This window comes from Rhinopithecus bieti, unplaced genomic scaffold, assembly GCF_001698545.2.
Source record: "Rhinopithecus bieti isolate Rb0 unplaced genomic scaffold, ASM169854v2 scaffold_11744, whole genome shotgun sequence".
Lineage (NCBI taxonomy): Eukaryota > Metazoa > Chordata > Mammalia > Primates > Cercopithecidae > Rhinopithecus > Rhinopithecus bieti.
The window spans coordinates 604,442-629,607 of record NW_016807094.1 but is presented as its reverse complement, the minus strand read 5'-3'; the positions used below and the strand labels follow the sequence as shown (position 1 = coordinate 629,607).

The 25,166-nt window shown below is 53.9% G+C and overlaps 2 protein-coding genes across 2 annotated transcripts; both read right to left on the bottom strand.

The window, feature by feature from the left end:
* Positions 1-6,724: 6,724 nt before the first annotated feature.
* On the bottom strand, positions 6,725-12,030 carry KRT15 (keratin 15). Its single transcript, XM_017880160.1, has 8 exons — positions 11,349-12,030; positions 10,114-10,196; positions 9,836-9,992; positions 9,129-9,290; positions 8,910-9,035; positions 8,497-8,717; positions 7,634-7,659; positions 6,725-7,106 (listed from the first exon to the last, which is right to left on the bottom strand). Exons 1-8 carry the CDS (start codon positions 11,655-11,657, stop codon positions 7,009-7,011), a joined length of 1,182 nt encoding a protein of 393 aa, XP_017735649.1. The 5' UTR covers positions 11,658-12,030; the 3' UTR covers positions 6,725-7,008.
* Positions 12,031-16,451: 4,421 nt separating this feature from the next.
* Positions 16,452-21,166, bottom strand: KRT19 (keratin 19). Its single transcript, XM_017880163.1, is given in 8 exon segments — positions 16,452-16,834; positions 16,969-17,094; positions 17,205-17,366; positions 17,648-17,804; positions 17,996-18,078; positions 20,649-20,956; positions 20,959-20,982; positions 20,985-21,166. Coding segments are annotated over 8 exon segments (1,197 nt in total). The 5' UTR covers positions 21,067-21,166; the 3' UTR covers positions 16,452-16,579.
* Between the last annotated feature and the right edge of the window lie 4,000 nt (positions 21,167-25,166).

The window sequence follows — 25,166 nt, the reverse complement described above, 5'->3', positions numbered from 1 at the left end:
GCTTAGGATCCTGAGATGCGGCTTAGAAACTCAGAGACTATGTAAGAATCCTACCAGAGGCAGCTTCCCCATTCAGGCTGGGAGGAAAGGACCTCAGATGGCATCTGTGAGGCCGGGCTAGAAGGCCCTCCATTCCAGGGCTGACAATGGAGGACCCTGAACTCAGACTCCCAGGCCCCACTCACCAAGGGCCAGGGTTGCTGTGGATGGCATCTTGGGAGCAGCTTTCTGGTCCACAGCAGCCGCAAGGGTCTGGATGATACCAGGCCAGGGACTGGGTGGGGTGGCACAGGCATGAGGTTCTCCTGGAACCCCCTTCACTGATTCAGCAAGACCAGAAAGGAGAAATCTGAGTCAGGGCTTTCTGGGCCTTTGTTTTCTGGGGTAAAGAAGCGGGCCTGTGCTTCCCATAGGGGTATCAGCAGGGACAGAGCCAGGGCACATTGCCAGTGTTCTAACAGCCTGGCAAGGCCGGGGATTCGGGCTGACCCCTGACCCTGCCAAGCCCTCCTGCCCAAGCTGATGGCTCAGCTCTCTCTCTCTCTGAAAAGGGGTGATTCAGCCCAAAGCAGGAGCTCTTGCTCTCTCGGTGGAGGATCAAAACTGACAAGAGGGTGATTAATGGAACCTGCCAGGCCTGGGGTAACAATGCCCCAAACCTCCCAGGGCTGACAAGCAGGTTCAGGCCAACGCCTCTTAGAATAACAATGCCACAGATCCTCCAAAGCCCCAGTAACACAAACACGGAGTGGCCCATGACATTCTTCCCTTCGTGGGGTCAGGGCACAGCCCCTCCCTGCTTAGCGGGGACTTGTAATGCCCTGACACAGGACTGCCTTACTCCAACCCGCAGTGAATCCCAGAGCCCTCTGGGAGGAAGCTGGGCAGAGATCCAACCAGGGTCCCATCTTTTTTTCCTATTTCCATCCTGGTCCTGATAGAAGAAGGAGAGAGCGCTGGGGCTGAGGCACTGGTACCTCGTCTTAAGCTTTCTGCTTTGCTTTTTGACAAAAACAACAACAACAAGAAACCCAATGACTGCAGTCTCCTCCCAGTAACATTTCAAGGGAAGGAGAGGCAAAACTGCATTCATGAGCACCCCCTGCAAGCGAGGCTGGGCTTAACACGCTGTCACTGAGTCTCACAGTGGGAGAGGGTTTAAATCAGCCCCATTTTATAGATGAGGCAGCCAGGGTTCAGGGAGGGAAAGTCACTTATCCAGGGACACCAAGAAGGCGAGATTTAGACCTGGCCTCTGGCCCTCTCTACCCTGATGACATCTCAGCAGCCTTGCTGTGAATTCAGATGTATGATCTCTGAATGTTCTTAAAACCCTTGTAATAAGGGTAATAAGGGTGCTAGGAGCATCTTTGTTCTAATTTTAGTCTTTGAACCCAGTTTCTGACACAGAACGTTTACTCCCTTAGAATCTCCTAGTGAAAGGAGCGTCTTCTGTACTAATGAGGTGATTCTTGGCTGGGCTCATGGAGGAAGGCCGATCACCACAGACTTTCAGCCCACCCCATCGCTGGTCCTCCGGGAAGGGGAGAGGGGCCGGACACTGAGTTTGTAATTGACTATGGCTTTGTGATGAAGCCTCCATATAAATCCTTGAACTATGGGGTTCAGAGAGCTTCCAGGTTGGTGAGCAAGAACACATCCGTGTCCCAGGAGGATGGTGCACCCCAACTTCACAAGGACAGACGCTCCTGCTCTCAAGACACCTCTGCACCTCGCCTTGTGTATCTCTTCATCTGGTTGTTCATTTTTATCCTTTAAAATACCCTTTGTCATAAATTGGCAACAATAAGTACACTGCTTTCCTGGGTTCTGCGAGCTGTGCTACCAAATTATTGAACCCGAGAAGGGGGTCATCAACCCCTTGTGGTGATTTATAGCCAAGTCAGACAGAAGTTGTGGGTCACCTGGGGACCTACTCTTTGCAATTGGCATCTGAAGTTGGCTGTGGGGACAGCCTGGTGGGACTCAGCCCCTAATCTGTGGGGTCCATGCTAACTACAGTTAGTGTCAGAATAGCAATGACTTCTAGGACACCCAGTTGGTTTCAGAGGATTGTTTGGTGGGAGGTCACAGAACTGTTCTATGTTGAGCATAGGTATAGATAGGAAAAAGTAGGGTTTTTTTCTGTATTCTATTTCTTTATATGTTAAAAGATAAGAAAAATAACACTAGCTAACATTTATTGAAGCCTGTGTTAAACACTCCGCAGACGTAATCTCATTCGGTCTTCAAAGCCACTCTACTGTTTTTATTGTACCCTTTTCTCAGGTGAGAAAGCTGAGGCCCAGAGAGGTTAAACACATTTCCCAAACTCGAAAGTGCAACTGTGTCCATGGTAAGCTCCTTTCAGGCCAGTACGGGCACCATCCCCATCCAAGCAAGGGTATCTTCTACGGCCTTTCCCTTTCTTGGGCCAACCTGTCAATCCAGGCCGGGACGGCGGACCATCCTGCTTCCCACCGTAGCTAGGCCTGAGCAGCTGATGGCCTGATGGAGCGGCCTGCCTGCTGTCTGTTCCTGGTCTGAGCTCCAAAGCTTGGGGGCCCATGGGAGTGCTCATTCAGCACAAAACTGTTGTAGGAACTTTCTCATCCAACCCCCTCATGTCACCTGTGGGGAAACTGAGGCCCAGAATGCCAAGGCCCAGAATGCTGAGGTTCAGGAACAAGGGGGGAAAAATGCATGAATTTCCAGCCGCACCACCAGCCCATCGTGGGCCCTACATGGAAATGATTTCTAAGTTTCCTTCAGCAAGTTGCCTTTCTGAGTCTCTGATTCTCAAAGATTTGTCCACAGTCATTAGATTGTTTATCTGCAGAGGTGAGGCTTCAACCCTGTCACTCAGATTCTAATCTGGAGTTCCTTGCTTGGATCAGGCACCTCTCTCCTTGGACTCCATGGGACCCAGAATCCAGGACGACTGACCAAACTCAAAAAGGGTCTCAAGTCTCCTCCACAGGAAGAGGCCTCTCCTGAAAGGCAACCCCTTCCCAGAGAGTCACCCCAGGGCCTCTGGGTAGCTCCCACTCCTCAGAGATGCCTGCTTGGCACAGCACCACTCAGAAGTCTTTCAAGGCTAAAGCTCAATGCCTTAGGCTCTTGCATTTCTACAGCATCCAACCTTTTAAAATCCTTTTTACACCACCACTGGCTTCTCAGATACGCGGTGAGCTCAGCAAGGACTTTGGACAAGGTAGACCTGAGTTTCAATCCTCCATCCGCCACTGACTCGCTATGTAATCTTGGGAAAGTCACTCAACCTCTCAGGGCCTCAGTAGTCACCACTGAAAAATGGGTACTGGATGAGTTAATATTCCAGGCTCCTCAAAGACCTGAGACATGGGAGGCGCTGGGCAGGCAGGAGGTTGCTACTGCCTCCCTTTTACAAATGAGGAAATACAAGCTTAGCATTGCTCAGTGACCTGTCAGGATTCCTCTGACCCTCCACCTGGCAGGGACACATTACTTTGCCTCCCTTCCCTTTCTGGTCCCCACAGCCAGCACCACGCCCACAGCAAGCAGGCAAATGGGAGGAGGTGGATTTCCTAGTTTATTTCTCCCACTCCATATCAGGTTCCCTGAGGATGGGACCTTTGCTGAATATACCCACAAATCCTGCTCGTGGCACAGGAAAGCTCAGGATAAATGTCTGAGATGCTGTTTCGGGGATATTTTGTCCCCTGGCTTTAGGTGAGGATTGGCAAAGGTGAGTGGTATCCAATGGGGTCACCCCAGCTCCAATTCAGGAGAGCCACAGGTAGTAATAGAAAAAAAAAATTACAGGAGAAAAGCTGTCTGCTCCTTATTTCCCCCTGTGCTGCCAGCTGCCCATGGAGGGACAGGTGGCCAGGTGGACACCAGGTGGGCACATGCCCAGCATACTGATGAATGTCTAAGGCAGGAAAAAGCAAAGGAGAAGCAAGTTCACGCATTAAACGAATATTTATTTAGCACTCGCACTGAGAATTCAGCAGTGAAGACACTGAACACAGTCCCTGCTGTCACAGGCTCCCTTCTGAGGTCCCAGGACACAGATCATCTCATAGAGACCCTCAGGATCATCTTGTCCAGCCAGACCCCCAGTTGAAAAATGGGGAAACTGAACCCCAAAGAGAGGCAGTGGCCAGCCACAGTCCTCAGGGAGATAGCGGCAAGCATGTCTTATGCCTGGTCTAGGAAGCCCAGCCTGAGCAGAGGACACACCCAAGGCCCTAATCTCTGGTCGGAAAGCAGCCCTCTCTCTGTGGGAAGAAGGGAGGGGCATCGCCCACTGCCTGCTTCTCTGATTGGCTGGAAATCAAGCCTGACCTCAGCCCAGGGCAGTCAGAAGGTACACCCTTTCTGCCCAGAGACTACTTAAAGGCTCAGCAGGGCATGAGCCATCCCTGGATGCGGGTGTCTCACTCCAGGGTCAGGCTGGGGATGAGACTTGGCAAGTTCCAAGGATTTCTCTGACAGCCCCTCCAGGCATCCCAGGAAAGCAGAAATAGGTACTTCAGGGAGATAGGAGATTTTCCTCCTACCCCCAAGCCAGAGTCTGGCCCAGAGAGAAGGCAAGCTGGATGCAGCCCATAGGCGAAGTCACCTTGCCCCTCTGCACCTTTCACAGAGGTTGTTAGTTTTGGAAACTAAAGGCTGAGAAAACCCTTTGCTGGCTGCTTGGAAGGCCTGAGACCTCTTGACAGAGGCCTGAAGGCCAGTGAGGCAGAAGTAGCAACCAGGCCACCAGCTTCCACCGCCAGGGACTGAAGAGAGGTGGGAAGGAGGCTGACTGTTCCCAGGACATGTGGGATCTGGCAGCTAATGGTTTGGGTGTCAGGGTGAACTTAAACCGCATGAGAGACTATGGTTAGACATGAAGACAATCTTTCTGACGTTAATGACTGTATGGCATTTGGCATGCTGCCCACAGAGGTTAAGAAATGGGTTTCTGTCGGGTGCAGCAGTTCACTCCTATAATCCCAGCTACTCGGGAGGCTGAGGTAGGAAGATCACTTGAGGCCAGGAGCTGAGACCAGCCTGGGCAACAGAGCAAGACTTGGCCTCTCAAAAAAAAAAAAAAAAAAAAAAAAAAACAGGTTTTAGATTTTTAGTTAGCATACCTCTTAAGAAGAGTGTTGCAGCTTCTGTCACCTCATGACTTAAAGGGCAAAGCGAGGGTCTGGAATCAGAGCGACCAGTCCCAGACCCAGCTTCACCATTTCCTGGCTTGCGACCTCATTCAAGTTACTAAACTTCTCCAGGCCTCAGTTTCCTCTTCTGAAACTGATGCTGAAGACTGATACTAACTTAAAGAGCTGTTGGAGGCGTTAATGAGATGCCATCCCGGAATGCCCAACCCAGGGCCTGACATATCACAGACACTCACTAAATTCCGTTTCCTTCCTCCAGCCCCAGGGAAGTCTCGCCTGTGTGTGTTCTCAGGAGGCACATTCTTAATTAAATCTCCCCTGGAAAGAGCAGGCACCACTTTATCTCCAACCAGGGGTTTGTGGTGAAGGGGCTTTGCACAACAAGACACATGGGGACCCTCTCAGAGGGCTTGACCCTTCCCCCAAAAGATCAGATTCTCCAAAGAACAGAAGCACCTCCAATCTGCTCTTCGCAGTGAGACCGAGAAACCGGTTCTCCCTCCCCACCCCCAATCCTCACCCCAGGGCCTGAGCCAGCCCAGCCCCTGCACCCAGAGTTCTCTGCTTCCTCATTTTCTGCCCTCTGTTTGGGATGATAAATCCAAGAGCTCAGAGAAAACAGCCCGAGACCAGAGGCCACAAACAATGTGTGCATGGATGCTACTGCTCTAGCAGGACTGCAGTGGAGTTGCTGGGGATGGGGGAGCCGGAGCAGGATTTGGATTAAGGAGGGTAAGAGGGGTTGATGTTGCTTTCAACTTAATCTTGGGAAAATCTAGGAGGGCTTCCTGGAACTGATGTCTTTCCCTCTGGGCAATATGAGTGCCTTTTGGGAGGAGGCATCACCTTCAGTGGGGATGGGGACAGCCTGCAGGGGAATCAAGTTGGGAACTGGCTTGTCCACTCTGGAGGTCAGTTATGCCTGGCTAGAAAGGAGGGGAGATTGGAGGAGCACATGTGGTGAGGGTCAGAAGCAAGCAGCAGGGTCCTAGCAGCAGGCTGTGAGAGGGCCTGGGGTCCTAGAACTCCAAGCCCTGGTCTTGGAGTCTTATGGATATAGGCCCAGACCTAGCCCTGCTCCTTATCATCCATCCACAAGGCCCAGGGCAAGTCATTCTTCTCTCTGCCTCCAGTGACCTCATCTCTAAGGTAGAAATAATAAATCCTGACCACCTACAATGGTGAGGATTAAATAAGCCCCCTGGGTGAGTGTGCATGGCATCATGCCAGTCATGGGGTGGTGAACCAAGGCAATCAATGCAATCAGCCACTTGGCAAATATTCATAATTGTAAGATGTGACGAGTTCTGTGCTGGGTACACCAAACTGTTCTTAGGGAACCTTCCCACCCTCACTTCCCTGGTCACCCCATGGTGACCCAGAAGAGCAAATCACCTGAGTAGCACTATGTTTGCCCCAGCCACCAGTGCCCTGGGTACCCAAAAGAATTGTGGTCATGCAGGGAAGAGGCCAAAGTAGGGGGAGATGTCACCATGTGGACCCTGGGTCTCCTCAGAGGTCAGAGGCCAACGAGGACCCCATCAACAAAAAATGGACATACTGCCAAGAGATATTTGCAAAAGGAAAAGTCATTCTTTATTGCATGAACAGACACAGTACAAATGAGCTTGTTACACAACGCAGCTGCTTCTGCACCTCCTCGCTCTAAAGAAGGCGGGGAGAGGTAGAGGGGGAACGGAGCGCATGCAAAGCCCTGAAATAAAAGACCGAGGGACCCTTTTCAGCTCTCTGAAGGCGGGGACTGGAGTTTGCATGTTCAGGCCCTCTGGCCAGTCCTCCACTTGGCCTGATGAGAGTGGGGAGTGGCAAGGGATGTTTCTCCTGCAATGGGCACTTAGATTTCTCTCTTGCGGGAAGAAACCACCTTTCCATCCACTGACTCCTCTACGTTGATGCGGAAATTGCTGCTGCTACTGCCACCTCCTGAAGAGGCTAGAGAGAGAAGGAGCAGGCTTTAGAGTGGGGGAACCTCCCCTCTCTCCCAAGGTGGCCAGGACTTTGGCGAGGCTCTGGGAAAACTAGGCAGCAGCCCTGAGAATGGCCACTGGCCAATCCCTCAAGAGCTGCCAGAGATCTGGTGTTGAATTGCTCATCACAGAGACGGGCAGTGGCAATGGCAGGTATGCCCGGCAGGGACAACAATGCCAGGGCTTTTCAAGCTGCACGTGAAGGGGGATGAATTGTGGGCATCTTAGCGGAAGTGTATGAAGATGGGGCCTGGGGAGAGACAGGCCCTGGATGAAGCCTACTCAACCTGGAAGTTTCTCAATAAATCACCAGCCCCAATCTCACCTGGGGCTGACAGAAGGTCCCACTGGGGAAGAGGCATCTAATGGAATGGGAATGTTCCCACCTAATGGAATGTGTGGGCTCTTTCTCCTTCCTCCCTATTCCGAAGGGAGTGGTGGCTTCAACATCTCCCCTCCCCACCCCACACCAGAAGAGTGAAGCCTTCCTACCTTCCCTGATGCCAATGTCAGCCATCCTGAAAGAAAGAGGGAAGCTGATTTAAGCAAAGGGCACAAGCTCAGGTGTCCCTAAGGGAAGCTCATGTAGATAGCTATGCAATCCTTTTCAGACCCTACACCACCACCACGCACACACCTGACTCCTCTAGGGGTGGGACATCCTGCTAGCCCATCCAGGCCTGCTACCCCCAAGTAGACAGAATCTTGTTTTGTTTTGTTTGTCTTTTGGGGTTTTTTCGTTTTTTGTTTTTTGGGTTTTTTTGAGATGGAGTCTTGCTCTGTTGCCCAGGCTGGAGTGCAATGGCACGATCTCGGCTCACTAAAACCTCTGCCTCCCGGGTTCAAGTGATTCTTGTGCCTCAGCCTCCCCAGTAGCTGGGATTACAGGCACCCGCCACCACGCCTGGCTAATTTTTGTATTTTTAGTAGAGATTGGGTTTCACCATATTGGCTATGCTGGTCTCTAACTCCTGACCTCAAGTGATCCATCCACCTCGGACCCCCAAAAGTGCTGGGATTACAGGTGTGAGCCACAGAGCCCGGTCGAGATTGTGAACTACAAGAATACCCATCTATTTCATGCAGAGAATGGAATGAGCACTAGATCTTAACTACCACTACTAGCCCAGCCTCTATCATTTACAGAAGAAACATGGATCCAGAGAGAGGAAGTGACCTGCCCCAGGAAACAGCCAAGGACCAGAGTGCAGAGTTCAGATCCTCCCTCCTTGCTCAGTTCTCTTTTCACAGTCCCTCGAGGCTGCTTAGGGACACCCTGCCATTCCCTTAGGATGACCCTGCTCCGCAGCCACAAGCAGCCCTCATCACTCCTCCCCTGGTGCCCAGGCACCTACTTGGCATCCTGGCCCTCCAGCAGGCTGCGGTAGGTGGCAATCTCCTGCTCCAGCCGCGTCTTTATGTCAAGCAGCATCTTGTACTCCTGGTTCTGAGCCTCCATCTCGCATCGGAGCTCACTCAGCTGGGCCTCCAGGCCACCGATGAGCCCCTGGATCTGCTGCAGCTGCGTGGCATAGCGGCACTCTGTCTCGGCCAGCGAGTTCTCCAGCCCAGCTTTCTGGGGGAGTGACAGATGCATAGACACATCAGACTAGAAAGGAAGTCACTGAGGGCAAGCGGGGAGGAGGCACTGAATGAAGTTTAGGGAACCACCTCTTGAGGGGGCTTGAGAACTCCAAGGCTTAACTAGCCAAGAAGGGTGGGAGCTTCTACCACCCGAGAGGCTGGGATGGGGCGAGGGTGGCCGTACCATGCTGAGCTGGGACTGCAGCTCGATCTCCAGCTCCTGCATTGTGCGTCTCAGGTCTGTGATCTCCGTCTTGCTGGTCTGGATCATTTCTGTGTTGGAGGCCACCTCTTTGTTCAGCTCCTCAGTCTGTAGATCATGCACAAGAGAAGTGAGCCCCGGGGCCTCCTCAGAGACTCAGGGAGCTGGGGCAGGCAGGGCAGGGCAGGAGATCAGGCCCACCTTGCTGAAGAACCAGGCCTCAGCATCCCGGCGGTTCTTCTCCGCCATGGCCTCATACTGCTCCCTCATCTCTGCCAGCACGCGGGTCAGGTCCACGCCCGGTGCTGCGTCCATCTCCACATTGACCTGGCCGGCCAGCTGGCTGCCAAACTCCTTCATCTCCTGCAGGGTGGGAGGGGCCCATTTAGAGATGGAGAGCAGAAGAGAAACCTGAGAGTCTGGGGTCCCACATGCCAATCCTGGCTCTGCCCCTAACGCACCCCAACCAATGTTCCCCATTGCACATGAAGAGGTTTGGTCACATGGACCCCTCAGCTCTGAGGAGCTCTCTGCTGCTCTAGGTCCTGCCAAGGGAGGACCCGGAGACTGTAGGGCCCTGATGTCAGCTCACAACGCCAATCAGGAAGTCAGTCATTCATACTGGCCACCTGGCCTGGCTATGGGTCTGGGCTACCAGAAGACAGTGCCCCTGCCTCTCCATGAGGACACCTGGTTTTGGGGGTTGGGGGTGTTTCTGAACCACTAAGCCCCAGGCCAACTATGAGGAAGTACCAGCAGCCCCACTCTGCCTCCCACCGACTTAATCTCGCGAAAATCTGGGAGGGCTTCCTGGAGCCGCTGTCTTTCCCTCTGGGCAATTTAAGTGTGTTTTGGGAAGAGGTTCCCCACCTCTCTCGGGTTCAGGGGTGATGGGGGCCAGCTCTCACCTCCTCATGGTTCTTCTTCAGGTAGGCTAGCTCCTCATTCAGGCCCTCGATCTGCATCTCCAGGTCAGTCTTGGCCAGGGTCAGCTCATCCAGGACTCGGCGCAGGCCGTTGATGTCAGCCTCAACGCTCTGGCGCAAAGCCAACTCATTCTCATACCTGAGGAGAGAGAGGGAGGCCAAAGAAGGAAGTGGAGGGGTCTTGGCTGCCTGAGTCAGACCCAGGAGAAGGCCAAGTAAAGTGGGCAATGCAGGAAGAGGAGAGGGAGGGGGTAGCGCACTTGAGCCTGAAGTCGTCTGCAGCCAGCCTGGCGTTGTCGATCTCCAGGATGACCCGGGAGTTGTCGATGTTGGTGGCCATGATCTGCAGGAGAGAGAGTCAGTATCTAGAGGACTCCTCTCTCTCCCTTGCTGCTCTCTGCTCTGCACCCAAGGCCAGCCCCTCACTGACGATCACCCCTCTGACACCACCAACAAAAATATGTAGGGCCTCTGGGGCGGGCAGAGTCCAGCCTCATCTTGAGTGTTCACTTCTGGTTTTGTCCCATACCAGCCTCCTTGAGACACCTGAGGAGTTGCCCTCCTTGTCTCCAGGGCACGAAAGACCAAGGAGGCAGTACTGCCTGTGGGAATTGGCTGCCCAGAAGAGTGGTGGAGTGGGGTGTGGTCAGCTCTGACAATAGCCCTCTCAGAGACACTCCACCAGCCTCCATGTGGACAGCTCATGGTCACTGCCTCCTGCACATCTTGGACACAGCCATGGATCTACAGAACATTTCAGCCAGTAGCAACCTGGAGGGCAGCTAAAGAAGGTATTTTACAAATGAGGAACCCAGTCTCGGGGAGTAAAAAGGTGAGTGAATGGGTGACAGAATGTGTAATGAGTTCCCAGGTCTCATAAGACCCAACAGTACTTTTGGCACAAAAGACCTCTTTACAGGAAAAGACAAGAGGTTCTAGCATCTGGGACTCATGAGGCTACACTCCAGTCCCATTCTTGCCAAACAGGTAAAGGAATGCTTTATGCAGAAGCCCGCAGGGTGCATGAGGTAGGGAAGGCGAGTTGCTCTTTTTTTTTAATTATTGTTTTTTTCCATTAGATACAGGTTCTCACTGTGTCGCCTAGGCCGGAGTGCAGTGGCACAGTCATAGCTCACTACAGCCTCTAACTCCTGAACACGAGCAATCCTATCACCTTGGCCCCCCAAAGCGCTGGGATTACAGGTGTGAGCTACTGCGCCTGGCTCTTTATAATTGCCCCCACCTGTGCCCCTGTTGGTCCTAACCAGATTCCCAAGACCTCTCCCTTCCTCCCCCAGCACCACCAAGTTGAGAAGATGTGCACTGGCCTCTGCACCTGGACAGCAGGTGCATTCCAAATTTGCTGAGGTTACACACCAGACAGTCGTTGCCTGGGCAGGAAAGGATTTCCTCGAGTCAGCAGTAACACTGACATTAGAGCCATGTACAGAGTACCAGCCACCTGCTCCCTTCTCTTTGACATCTGAGGACTCACCTTGTCCCGGAGCTCTTCAGTGGTCTTGAAGTATTGGCTGTAGTCACATTCTGGGCTGGTCGGGGCCTGCTTCTGGTACCAGTCACGGATCTTCACCTCCAGGTCAGCATTGGCCTCTTCTAGGGCACGTACCTTGTCCAGGTAGGAGGCCAGGCGGTCATTGAGGTTCTGCATGGTAATTTTCTCATTGCCAGAGAGGAGACCACCATCGCCACCACCAAAGCCACCACCAAAACCCCCACCAATGCCCCCTCCAAAGCCTCCACCAAAAGCACTACCAGCCCCTCCACCAAAGCCACAGACCCTCATGCCACCCCGTAGCCCCTCCTGACCCTGAAGAGACAAACCTAGCAGAAGAAGCTGAGATATTTCGGCTTCCACCTCCCCGTAGAGACTACCCCACCAAAGCCACCTCCCCAGCCAGAAGGGAACCCCTCGGGTAGAGCCACCCCAAAGGTGGAGGAAGAAGTTTGCAGAAATGTGGTGGTCATCGTCAGGTAGCCGGAGCCCGTGAGTTCTCAGCAAACCCAAGAGACGCTGGCAGGAGGTACCAGGCCAGGCTGCACTCTGGGGCTCCTTATATTCCCCTCAGAGGGTGTTGTGGGACCTCGTCTCCTCCCCCAAAGCAAAGCCAACTCCTTCTGCCTTCCTGACAAACACAGCTGCCTGCACACCTTGAGTGGCTCGTGTGAAGTTTTTCTCTTCTATTTTTTTTTAATGCAACAAAAGAGATGATTCAGAATTAATAGTGTTTTCCCCCGGGGCACGGTTTTAACACTTGGATTACAGGTTCATCTCTCCATGCCAGAAGAGAGCAGCAGGGAGTGAACTCTCATCACAGCACGGCTACCAAAGCCTCTACCTGAACTGAGAGCAGCTCAAGCCAACTGTGCCCTCAGCTGGACTTCTCCACTGCCCCGAGCCCTGAGCCTCTGCCCGAGGGGACAGCTCCGTGTTCTCGGTTTGGGAGTCCACTTCCTGATCATTACACTGTGTTATCCAACTCAAAACGCTGTGAGTGAGTGAGAGACTGCAGGGCTCAGGGGGAGTGGAGGCCTCTGGGGATGGGAATGCAGGGCTGGGGGCAGTTCGAGGACAGGAGCCAGGGACCTTGAGTAGTGTTCCAGCTGAGGTGACCAGAGGAGCCAGCATCCATCCCTTCCCTGGTGCTGCAGATGGACTCCCCTCCTCCCACCTCTACTCCCCTCCTGCCAGCCTCCAGCCTGTGTCCCTGGCACCCTCACAAAAGCCCAGCAGGCTCGGGGCTGACAAGGGGATGACTGATGATCCCGACACCAGCCAACTGCATAGCGCTGAACCTTTGCTCGCTTCTGGGATGTGTTGGGGCAAACCTCCGCTGATAAGGCTGGGGCAAGTTCCAAGCAACATGTTGCTGCTTAGCAGGGCCAGATTAGCCCCCATCTGTCCTGTCAAGTGCTGGCTGGGGAGGGGCCACTGCAGAAGGCTCTATGTGCCTGAGTGCTATGGAAGGGAAGAGACGGGAGATTGGTGGGCAGGCTGGAAGACACTGGAGATCTTGAAGACCAAGGCATCACTTCACAAAGATTGGGAGTTGAACACTCAGGAGGGCCCTTTTCTCTGCCACCGGCTCAGGGACACCTTTCCAGGGACACCTGATACCTGTGGGCAGTGCCTCTTGGAGGTGTGGCTCAGCCCTCTGGACCTGGCCCCAGGGCTTACAGAAACTCAGGAAGAGGATTCCTAGCCCAGGTTGCAGCATGGTGAAGTGGACAGGGCTCTGGAGTCCCTCAGGCCTGGGGTTTAAATCCTGGCTCTACCAATTACCATGGTAATCCTGTGAGGCCCGGGTTCAAATCCTGACTCTACCAATTACCATGGTAAGACTGTGGACATTTACCTTTTAAAGTCTCACTTCCAGGGAAGCCGTGTGGCCCAAGAGTCACCATCCTGCCTCCTCCTGGCTCCCCACCCAGGTGCCAGACATGCAGGGGCCAGGGTGCATGACCAGCACCTGGGCCTGAGTGCCCTCACCAGGAGGGGCTTTGTCATTGGGCATCAGAACATGCCCTGTAAGCCTCACTGTGTTCTTCGGCTCAGCAGCATCGCTCTTCCATAGCCAGCACCTATGGGGCAATGCAGGTTGTTCTTAGGTTCTTCTTTTGCTGTAACAGCATAATCCTTTACTTCTACCCTGCACTTTGTGATTCACAAAGGACTTCTGCATCCATCGCCTCTTCTCATCCTCCCAACAGAGGGTGACCCCCACCCAAGATTCAGAAAGAACGAAATTGAAACTTGGAGAAGTGAAGCAACTTGTGCCAGGTGGCACCACTGGTAAGGGGCAAAGCCAGGACTCAAGCAGGTCCTCACACCCTCAACCAAACAGGGCACGGGAAAAAGTCCTTACTGCAGACCCCAAATTCCTGCATCTGAGCTGGGCTGGCAAGGGGAACTGCCAGCCAGCAAGGCTGGGGATGGGTTCCTTCTCACCCAGCTTTGCAGTGAGCCTGGCCTCCAGTGCTGGGCACAGACAGTGTGGCATTGTCTCATGGTGGGAGGGTATTGTCTTTTCCTCCGAAAGAAAAATAATCAAACTCAGATCATCCAGAGCTCATTAAAAGCCTCTGCAGACATTGTGGCCCCAGCAATTAACACAAGAACAATTACTCGCCCGTCACCCCCAGGTGAGGAAGGGTTGGACCCCAGCCAGATCCCCTTCTGCACCTGACTCTCCTCCAGCAGCCCCGCGAGGTGGCTTTCCCTACACTCGCAGGCCCAGGCCAGGGGCGGCAGCTCACGCACAAACCCCTGGTTTCAGTCCAAACCGCTACTGTGGGCTCCAGATCTGGGTGGGGCCCGGGGCCGCCTCATTAGCCCAGGTGGGATGGCCTTGCGAGGATAAAGCTCTGTCTGGCCCCAGCCCAGGCTGTAGCCCCGGGCCCTGCCCCAGGCAGCCTGCCCAGGACGCTGTGCCAGTTTCTGATCTTTCCCCACTGCAGCCAGATGGGGCCATGTGTGGAGTCAGCCTTTTCTCCTTGGAATGGGGCAGTGCAGCCCAGTGGAAAGAGAATCAACGTCTCTGAGCCTGGTTCCTGATTTAAACTGGGGCCATTAACAGACTCCGCCAGCCTCAGGGCCATAGTGAGCATTTGAGGGCACAAAGAGAAGGAAGTCTCCATCAACCTTAGAACCCTCCCACACCTCCCCTGTTCCCCAGGGAAATACCACGGACAGAGGGCGTGGCCTGGAGCCCAGAGACATACCTTTAAACCGCTCTTTTCCCGTTTACCAGGTGGGTGGCTTTGGGTAATGACGCCTCCTCTCCCTGATCCTCAGTCTACCAATCAGGAAAATGGAAATAACTCCAGCCCAGTCTGACTCTCAGATGGAGCAAGATGACTCACAGGAAATGCTCAACAGACTGAAGTGGCCACAATGACCAGAAGGAGGTAAAGGCGCTCCCCCCAACTCCCCCACTCCCCTCTCTCTCTTGTCCCAGGTCTCCAGTCCAGCCCCACCCCGCACAGTGCACACACAAAGGAAGGCTTCATTCCTGACACTCGGGCCTGAGACCTGACAGTCACCTGCCCCACCTGTGTGGGCCCAGACCCCGCCCCACAGCCACATTCCAGGGGCCCCTGAGGCAGAGGGAAGGTTTCAGCTGTGACAAGGGAGGCTTTCATGGGCAGGGACAAGTGCCTCTGGGCAGTCCCAGCTGGGGGTGCAGCCAGGCCTCTCCCTCCAGCTCTAAGGCTTCCTGAGAAGTGGGGGGGTGGGGGTTTGTGGGTGCTGGAGGCCAGAACAGGACAGCTGGGGAGGGGCAGAAGGGGTCCCAGTCCAGGCTACAGCAGGGGGTCTCAGGGGTTACATGTTCATAATCAACCTGAGACCCACAGGAAATGGAGGAAACAGCTCCTCCTTCGGGCCATGGCCATAATGGGGGCTCCGGTCTCCTTAGCAGGATGCTGAGTATGTTTGGCAGCATGCGGGTGTGGAACTAGTATCCCTCACTTGTCCCCGTTACTCACAGGATTGGGCCTGCAGCCCTCACCTCTCCACCAGGAAGAAGTGGGACTTCTTTTGGGGCCTCTTCCTTACCTTGAATTGGCCTCAGTTCTTGGCAGCTGAACTGTAAACCACAGGAGCAGGGCCATACCCACCCAAGGGCAGAGTTGTACCAGGAAGCTGGCCCAGGGCAGGCCCCAGGCAAGCCAAGTTGGGGGTCTCTTTGGGAGGTCTGGGTCACTGCTGGGTCCCATTCCAGGCTCTAGGCCCAGGTATGGGCTGGTGGGCGTTAAAGGGCTTATGCAGGGCTGCCCCAAAAATGGGTGAATGTGTTAGTGCATGCACACACACAACACACACTGACAGGTACAGCCTCCCCAGCCTTGCTCCAAGCAGGATGCCTGGCCCCAAATCCCGTTTCAGTGAGGTGGAGAAATGTGTCAGGAGGAACTGCCCCTAGGGATCCCCAGCCTGAGCCTTCATATGGAGCGAGACTGGAATGTCAGCAAGATGGGCACCAGGGGCATCAACTCCAGGAGACCACCTGGCTGGGGATGGCACCATGGGCTAAGAATCAGGCAACTTAGGTTCTAGTTCTGGCTCTACCATGTAGTCACTGTGTGGCCTTGGACAAGTTACTGAACCTCTCTGAGCCTGTTTCCTGATCTATAACATGCAGCTCATACTACCTTTTAGGGCTGTTTTTTATTCAATGGCACATAGTAGGTGTTCAATAAACATTAATTTCACACAGATACCTCAACCTCCTGGGGAGTAGAAAGAAAACTAAATCTGGCAGCAAAAACAATTTCAAATCCCACCTTTGCCATGCGTTAGAGTAGTTACATATAGAACAAACCACTTCACCTCTCTGAGCCTTAGTTTACCTCTGTAAACAGGAAGTAACGCTTATTTCACAAGGTTATTTTAAGGAACAGGTTGAATACATGAAGACTTCTGCTTCTACAAACAGGAATTACCATTACAGGCAAAGTATGTGAGTATCCTCCCCCTACTTTCCTGGGACAGAGTGAACTTTGGTTCAAATAAAACCTAAACAGGGCCAAGGCCTGACCCATTTCTCCATGGGCTGAAATAACAAACCGAACATCATTCCTCCCTTGGACCATAAAATTTTATTGGAAGGTCAGGGGAAGAGCCAGGGGTAAGGGTCCCTTCCTTCCCATCCCCTTACCCAGGAGACACCCTCCGAAGGACAGCAGAAGCCCCCAGAGCCTGCTGCCTCAGAGGACCTTGGAGGCGGACAGGTTGTTGTAGTGATCTTCCTGGCCCTCGAGCAGGCTGCGGTAGGTGGCAATCTCCTGCTCCAGCCGCGACTTGATGTCCATGAGCCGCTGGTACTCCTGATTCTGCCTCTCACTATCAGCTCGCACATCGCCCAGCTGGGCTTCAACACCACTGATCAGTGCCTGGATATGCGCCAGCTGGGCTCCAAAGCGCGCCTCGGTTTCTTCCAGTGTGTCTTCCAAAGCAGCTTTCTGAGGGTAGGGAGGGGGGTGTGACTCAGCAGAGCCTGGTTCCCAGAGAGGGCATGGGCACAGCCACCAGCCAGGTTGCCCTAGGCTGTAAGTGCATAAGTGTGCACTGCACAGGGAAGCAGGGGGACACATACCATGCTCAGCTGGGACTGCAGCTCAATCTCAATACCCTGGAGGGTGCGCCGCAGGTCAGTGACTTCGGACCTGCTTATCTGGAGCTGCTCCGTGTGGCCAGCCACCTCCCGGTTCAATTCTTCCGTCTGCAGAGAGAGGAGGAAGAGGAAATAAGCACTGAGGCAGACCTTCACGTAGGGAACACCAAGCCCTCCCCTTGCCAACCCCCAAAAGGTGCCTGCTTCCCTCTGCGTACCCGGCTGGTGAACCAGGCTTCAGCATCCTTCCGGTTCTGCTCGGCCATGACCTCGTATTGGCTTCGCATGTCACTCAGGATCTTGGCGAGATCAGTGCCCGGAGCCGAATCCACCTCCACACTGACCTGGCCTCCCACTTGGCCCCTCAGCACACTGATTTCCTGAAAAGATACAGCAGAGATGGGCATGTCAGGGCCCAGGTCACTTCCCCACCCTTCAGGCCAAAGGGGCTTAGTTTTCAGGTGCAGACCTAGTAACTAGCACTGGGGGACAGACTGGGTCATCACTGATTCCTCTTGGAACCCTGGGATCCATAATCCCACACCCAGGGCCATGGTGAGGGTGCACCAAGTGTTACCATGGTCAGAGAATATAGAATAAAAGAGTCTTCAGCCCTGGGAGGTTAGGGAAGGATGGAAGAAAGACTCAGCTTGAAACCCACCTCCTCATGGTTCTTCTTCAGGTAGGCCAGCTCTTCCTTCAGGCCCTCGATCTGCATCTCCAGGTCAGTCCTGGCCAGGGTCAGCTCATCCAGCACCCTGCGCAGGCCGTTGATGTCGGCCTCCACGCTCATACGCAGAGCCTGCTCCGTCTCAAACCTTTCAAAGGAAATCGTTGCAGCCAGGCAAAGCTTCCCCAGCATCTCTGAAGACTTCCCTACCTCCCCAGAGTTCAGGAGTCCGTAAGGGAGTTAGCTTCAGGCCAGCTAGGCTAGGTGAGGGCAGATTCCAAAGCCTCCAACCCCTACCCAGGTCCTGGCTTCTGCAGCACCCAGGGCAGAGACACTCACTTGGTTCGGAAGTCATCTGCAGCCAGACGGGCATTGTCGATCTGCAGGACAATCCTGGAGTTCTCAATGGTGGCACCAAGAATCTGGAAGGCAGAGGTTGGCACCAGTTCAACACACAGGCACTGCCCACTCGCTTTCTTCCCAGAAGAGAGAGGGGAGCAAATGAATATACCCCAGCTCCCTAGAGACCAAAGCCCTAGCCAACATCTGCCACCCATTTGCCCGCCCTCTGGGAGGCCTTGGAAATAGTCCATGCCCAGGAGCTAGGGCAGGCGGAAACACTGGAGTCAGGGGGGCATGGGCGGGGAGGGCAGGAAGGCAAGCCTGGGGAGGATATCTCTGAGACCTGTGTGCAGTGAAACTCTAAATGGCCTGAAGAAGGTCTATAAACCAGATGCGGGGGAAATTTTGTCTATAACTGCCCCCCTCGCTCCCCCTCCAACTATGCAAAGCAAATTTTGCCCCCAGGGAAGAGAATCCCATTTGTTGAGTATCTATTATGTGCCAGGCACTTTGTATCTCATCTTTTATAGCTTCTGGAACCTCACTGCTAGGTCAGCGTGTACTCCTGTCTTACAGAGGTGGAAACTATAAAGTTTAGGATGATGCCTCATCCAAATTCACCCCAACCTGAGGTCTTTCTGACCTAAGGGGCACATTCACAACAGCCAGCTTATATTGATTAAGGTAATTGGGTTCTGTTTTTCAAACAGCAGGTCATCACTCATTAGTCAATGCACCAGGTGGTGATTGTATAGTTTTTCTGTTTGTTTGTTTGTTTGTTTTGAGAGTCTCACTCTGTCGCCCAGGCTGGAGTGCAGTGGCGCGATCTCGGCTCACTGCGAGCTCCACCTCCCAGGTTCACACCATTCTCCTGCCTCAGCCTCCCGAGTGGCTGGGACTACAGACGCCACCATGCCCGGCTAATTTTTTTGTATTTTTAGTAGAGACAGGGTTTCACCATGTTAGCCAAGATGGTCTCGACTTGCTGACCTCGTGATCCGCCCGCCTCGGCCTCCCAAAGTGCTGGGATCACAGGCATGAGCCACCACGCTCGGCCAACTGTGTAGTTTTTTAATGCAACAAAATAGGCTATAAAATATCAGAGGGGATTTCCCATAGTATGGTGAGAATTGTTTCGCCCATTCGTGTGTGTGCGTTTGCACACACACACAGAGGTGAGCAAAAGAATGTGTAAGGGGGCATAGTAAAATGCACTTATTGTCCCAATTTTTTTTGTTGTTGTTTTTGTTTTTTGGAGACAGGGTCTCACTCTGTTGCCCCAGGCCGGAGTGCAGTGGCACTGATCACGTACGGCTCACTGCAAGGCACACGCCACCATACCTGGCTAATTTTTTTTTTTTTTTTTTTTTTTTTTTTGAGACAGAATCTTGCTCTGTCACCCAGACTGAAGTGCAATCGTGCAATCTCGGCTCACTGCAGCCTCTGCCTCCTGGGTTCCAGCGATTCTCCTGCCTCACCCTCCCGGGTAGCTGGGATTACAGGCATGCACCACCACACCTGGCTAATTTTTGTATTTTTAGTAGAGACAGGATTTCACCATGTTTGCCAGGCTGGTCTAGAACTCCTGGGCTCAAGCAATCCCCCACCTTGGCCTCCCAAAGTGCTGGGGTTACAGGCTTGAGCCACAGTGCTCAACCCCTGTAGGTCACAATTTTTAAATTAAAATTTAAAATTGTTTAATTTTAAATTTAAACTGCATGTGTAAAGCACTGTTTTTGTTGGCTGTTGACATCTCTAGCGCTTCCTCCTGTTCTGTGGGTCTGGGTCTATGCCAGGAGTACAGCACTGGAAAATATTTTGGGGATCTGTGTGTTGGGGGACCCAGCGTGTGCGGCTGTAAATATTCCATGGCTTCTGATACATTTCTTCACGACCCGATTAATTTCTCCTTCCCTGTGGGTGGAGACCAAGTCCTACCCCTCAGGCCCCTTAGGGTTCCCCCGTAAGAGCCTGTGACGCAGATCCGTTCTTTCCCCCACAGGGAGGTGCCGCTGTACCGGGTCCTCCCGAGCAGAGGTTTACCAAGTCTCCCTCCTTTACTCCGCCCAGGGGCCACGACCGGCTCTCCCATTCTTTCTAAAGGAATGGGCCCCAGGGCGGGACAGTGGGAGGAGGCCAAAGCCTGAGAGGGATGAACACCAGACCCTTCCGGCCAGAGAAACGGAATGCAGGAGGCCCCATGCTGCGGTGGCAGGGGGGCAAGACTGGCCCCGGGTGGACCAGATGCCCAAAGCTGAACTTTCGCATCTTCCTGCGGCAGCGCGGCCCCTGGCCTAGACCTCTGGGCACTCTACAGCCGGGTCCCATCTCCTCCCCACTCTTCAGGCCTCGCTGACCCGCGCCCCTTCTTCCTCCCCGCGCTCAGACCTTGCCCCAGCCGCCTCCAGAGGCCCCACCTACTTACCTGCCCTGCCCAGTTCCCCTCCCCTTTCCACCACCCCGGCCTCTGCATCCAGCCCCGAGGTCCTGCCCCGCACATCTCCTGTCCCCCTTTACTGGCCCCACCTGTGGACCCTCCCACGTCCTAATGGACTCCAGCCAGCCGCCCCGCCTGGAACCTCGCCCGGCCCGCGGGGCTGGGTTTCCGCGGCAGGTGCACTGCACTTCCCGCGGTCAGGCCTCCGCCCACCTTGTCCCGCAGGTCCTGGATGGTGGTGTAGTAGTGGCTGTAGTCGCGGGAGGGCCCGGGCCCCTGCTTCTGGTACCAGTCGCGGATTTTCACCTCCAGCTCGCCGTTGGCCGCCTCCAGAGCGCGCACCTTGTCCAGGTAGGAGGCCAGGCGGTCGTTGAGGTTCTGCATGGTGAGCTTCTCGTTGCCCGCCAGCAGCCCGTCGGACGCGGCCAGGACGCCGCCGTAGCCGCCGCCGTAGCCCCCGGAGGAGGACGAAGACACGAAGCGGGCAGAGGACACGGACACACCGCGGCCGCCGGAGCCCCGTGCATGCTGGGCGCGCGAAAGGCGACCCCGGCCCAAAACGCACGGAGCCGCCGCCCAGGCCTCCGAAGGACGACGTAGCCGACGACTGGCGATAACTGTAGGAAGTCATGGCGAGGCGGAGCACGGACGGAACGACCCTGGTCCCAGAGGCTGCGATTCGCGGAAGGAGCGGAGAGGCTCTCACCTGGCGCCTTTTATGCCCGGGGCCGGTGGAGGGGGGGAAGGGAGGAATGGTGTCAGGGGCGGATATCTGAGCCCTGAGGAATTTGCAGGCTCCTGAGAGCAAATATGGGCGCTCTCCCCATTGGTCAATTCCCTCCCCTCCCAGAGACCAGAGGCCCCTGCCCTCCAGAGCTGCTCCGCCCCGGTCCGCGCAGAAGGAGCTCCGACCCACACCGCGCCCCCACTCTCGCTCTGCAGACGCTTTTCTGGACTTTCCCCCATCAGGGACGTACTTAGACACCCCTGTCCCTGGAAGCCACGTTCTGACCCTCACCCTTTTAGATCACCCAGAGTTTGACACCACTGGGCATTACAGTCCCTCTGGGCTCATATTCCTGCACACCCCCGACCCAGTGATTTTGTTTTTGCTTTTTTTGGAGACAGAGTCTCTCTCTGTAGCCCAGGCTGGAGTGCAGTGATGTGATCTCGGCTCACTGCAGCCTCCACCTCCCGGGTTCAAGCGATTCTCCTGCCTCAGCCTCCTGAGTAGCTGGGATTACAGGAGCGCACCACCACGCCCAGCTAATTTTGTATTTTAGTAGAGACAGGGTTTCACCATGTTGACCAGGCTGGTCTCAAACTCCTGACCTCAAGTGATCCACCCGCCTCGGCCGCCCAAAGTGCTGGGATTGCAGGCGTGAGCCACTGTGCCCAGCCCCAGTGATTAACCATTCAGAGTGCTCCCTGTTAAAAGCCCCTTGCTTGCGATCCTAACCAGCCCACCCCCCACAAAGTGCATTCACAGATTCCTGCCCTCCACTGGAGATTACAGCCTCTCAGAACCGCTTATTGGGAACACCCATGCCCAACTCCCCTTTAGTCCCCCTGACAAAGGCATGGTTTCCGGATGAGGGCACTTTGAGCTGCACAAACCCAGCCCTCCCAAGACAAAGCTGCCTCACCCTGCTGTGGCCATTCAGTGTCCCAGGTGACAATAGACTCCTGAGAACAGCTGCAGGGAGCAGTTCTGGCAGCTGGCACCTTTGCAACACCAAGCTCCAGCCTGACCCCTACTCTGGAACTCTCAAAGCTTACTTGTCCCTGGCCACCAGGATAACCCCCTCCCTTCCATCCCCCAAAGCATGCATTCATTCAACCACACGAGTATTGGGATGCTTTAATATTTCCAAGATGAGGAAGCAGAGCCTGGGAGAGGCTGGTAACTTGCCCTTGAGGCATTTAGCAACTGCCACTGAAAGGCAAAAATAGGATGAATCCCTGCCCTCCTTGTCAAAGGGCTGCTGAATGCATGTCTTCATCCTTGTATAAAGATGAGTGCTTGAATGAGCTGGGCAGAGCAACACCAAGGTGCCCGGGCACAAGATAAGGGTTTTGACAATAGAGGCAGGGCCTTCCTCCCCACACAGCCCCACCCCTTGTTCTGTTCAACATTTCTACCCACCTTTTTGGATCTCTTTGGAGGGCCATGCCCCCTGCCAGGCACTGCAGGGTGCTCCAACAGCCTCACCCCAGTTCCTGTCCCCAATGACCCCCTGTCCCCAGAACTGTCCCCATGGTTCCTTCTTGTCCTTATGGCAGAGCATTCACCCAGGCTTGGAACAGAGGCCCTCCTGAGAAAGTGTTAAGGGAGACAGGCCAGTCCCTGCCCATCTCTGGGCCTCAGTTTCCCCTTATGAAAAGAGGGGTGGCCCAGCTCAGCCCTCCTCTCTGTGTATTATCGCCTGGGTCACCTGTGACTGGTGAAGACTTGTCTCCGGCCTCAGAAACCTAAGTTCCCAGCAAACTATCTTTTAGCTGCCAACTTATCCTGGAACTGGGGCGGGAAACCCCATAAATACACACCCCTAACCCACCAGGAACCACTCTGAGCCCTCAGGAAGGCCAGTCTGAGGCTGTTTAACTAGTGCATCAGTTGCAGGAAGACTGAAGGTCTTTGGAGAGCCCAAGAGGGAAAAAGGGGAGTCCAAGACCAGCCATAAAAGTCAGCGCCCTGGGACTGGTCTGTTCTGAGTCACTCCCTTATCTGGCCCTGAGGAGGAGGCCTGCTCCTTGTTAGGGAGAAGGGGAGGTTGACCAGATAGTTGCCATGCACACCAAGCCCCAGTAGGCAGCTCTGTTTTTCTGGCCTGATAGCAGGGTCTGGGGAGGGACTTTGTATTAAAGGGCAAAGAGTAGAATCAACAGTTCTACTCATAAGGTGTTCTGAGCTCCCTAGCCTTCAGAGGCACTTGGAGTCCCAGCCCCCTACTCTAAGACCATAAACAGAAGAACAGTTAACTATAGGGTAGCACAGTTTACAAGGCCTTTTCAGATCTCATTGGATCCTCACAGCAGCCCAGTGGAAAGGTTATTCTTATCTCTATTTTACAGATGAGGAAACAGAGGCATGGTGAGAGGCAGTAACTTGCCGAAGGTCCACAGCCAGGAGTAACAGATTCCAGCCTCCAGCTTCTTGACCATCAGCCAAGAGTGATGGAGGCCCTGCTCTCCCTTCCAAGGAAGTCTCAGCCCCCAAAACAACTCCATTGGGTGCCTTCCCTCAAAATCTTATGCCAGTTCCAAGGGCAGTCAACCCCAGACTGAACTGTTGGCTGGGCCAGGGAGAATACCTTGTTCCCTCTCTTTGGCCAGAAACAGTGCCTGGCCATGAGTTATGTGGCCTTTGGCACTTTCGGATTCATCAAGAACTCAGGAGAACTGTCTGTAGAGGCTGCCCTACCCAGAGATGGAACTGGGGGTCAAGCTGCTGCTCCCATTCAGGAAACAGTGCTCACAACCAGGAGGCTCCTGTTAGCCTCTGGCTTCAGGAAGGCAGAACCCGGTCAGAGGAACACCCATCCAAAGTTCATGTCTCCAGTCTCAGGTCTGGGGTCTGCAGAAGAGGGGTACAGAGGGTCGGAAGTGATGGGTATGGAACGGTGAGCTCAAAGCAATCCCAGGCAGGACACTGCCCAGCCTTCCCCAACTTGATTCTACAGAACCCCAGCACTACAAGATCCCTGTAGGAAAAGAGATGATCCCTGTCAAGTAAGATCAGAAACTCTGCTCTCTCTGACTCTCTTTTGGAGTTTCACAAGGCACAGTACCAGAAGCCCTGGAAACCCCAGTTCCTTATTTGTAAAATAGAGATGATAATAATGATGAGGAGGAGGATACCTATTTCAGAGGGCTGCTTCAAGTAATAAATGTAATGGTGCTTGTAAAAGGTTTATCACTATAACACCTGGCAAATAGCACTCAAACAGCATTATTATTATTATTATTATATAATGTTATTGTTATATAGTATTTGTTACTATAATTTTGGCTACAAGTGTTATTATTTAACTTTCTTTAACCAGTATTTCCCAAATGTACTGGACCATGGAATCTTTAAATATCTATTAATAACCCATGAATTACAGAAAAAGCCAGTCCAGCCCCAGGATGATCAGAGAGGTAAAGTGACTTTCCTGGGGTCACATGATGATTCAACCGACTGAACTGTGGCAGATCTGGAATTCATTTCTAACTCCTAACACTGAGGCTGAGGCCCTCTCTGCATCTCCACTCAGACATACACACGAAGCTTCTTACCCTTCAGCAGATGCAGGTGGTTCCCAGAGTGGAGAGGTTAAAGGTAGGGGAGTTTTCATCATCCCAGGAGAAATGATATAGTGATTGGAGATCACAGGAAAGAAGCTGGGGGTGAGAGACCTAGTCCTTGGATAGAACGGAATGGTGTGATAATGACAACAAAAATAATGATGACCAAGGTGATAATATACAGTAAATAGGCCGGGCGCGGTGGCTCAAGACTGTAATCCCAGCACTTTGGGAGGCCGAGACGGGCAGATCACGAGGTCAGGAGATCGAGACCATCCTGGCTAACCCGGTGAAACCCCGTCTCTACTAAAAAATAAAAAAAAGCCGGGCGAGGTGGCGGGCACCTGTAGTCCCAGCTACTCAGGAGGCTGAGGCAGGAGAATGGCGTAAACCCGGGAGGCGGAGCTTGCAGTGAGCTGAGATCCGGCCACTGCACTCCAG

Bases quoted from the DNA above. Each gene is read 5' to 3' on its own strand.
- KRT15 (XM_017880160.1), bottom strand. From the start codon at position 11,657: ATGAGGGTCTGTGGCTTTGGTGGAGGGGCTGGTAGTGCTTTTGGTGGA. The intron at 9,291-9,835 runs GTGAGAGCTGGC...CCCACCCTGCAG, and splicing joins TGAAGAAGAACCATGAGGAG to GAGATGAAGGAGTTTGGCAG. The intron at 8,718-8,909 runs GTACGGCCACCC...TCACTCCCCCAG, and splicing joins TGCAGTCCCAGCTCAGCATG to AAAGCTGGGCTGGAGAACTC.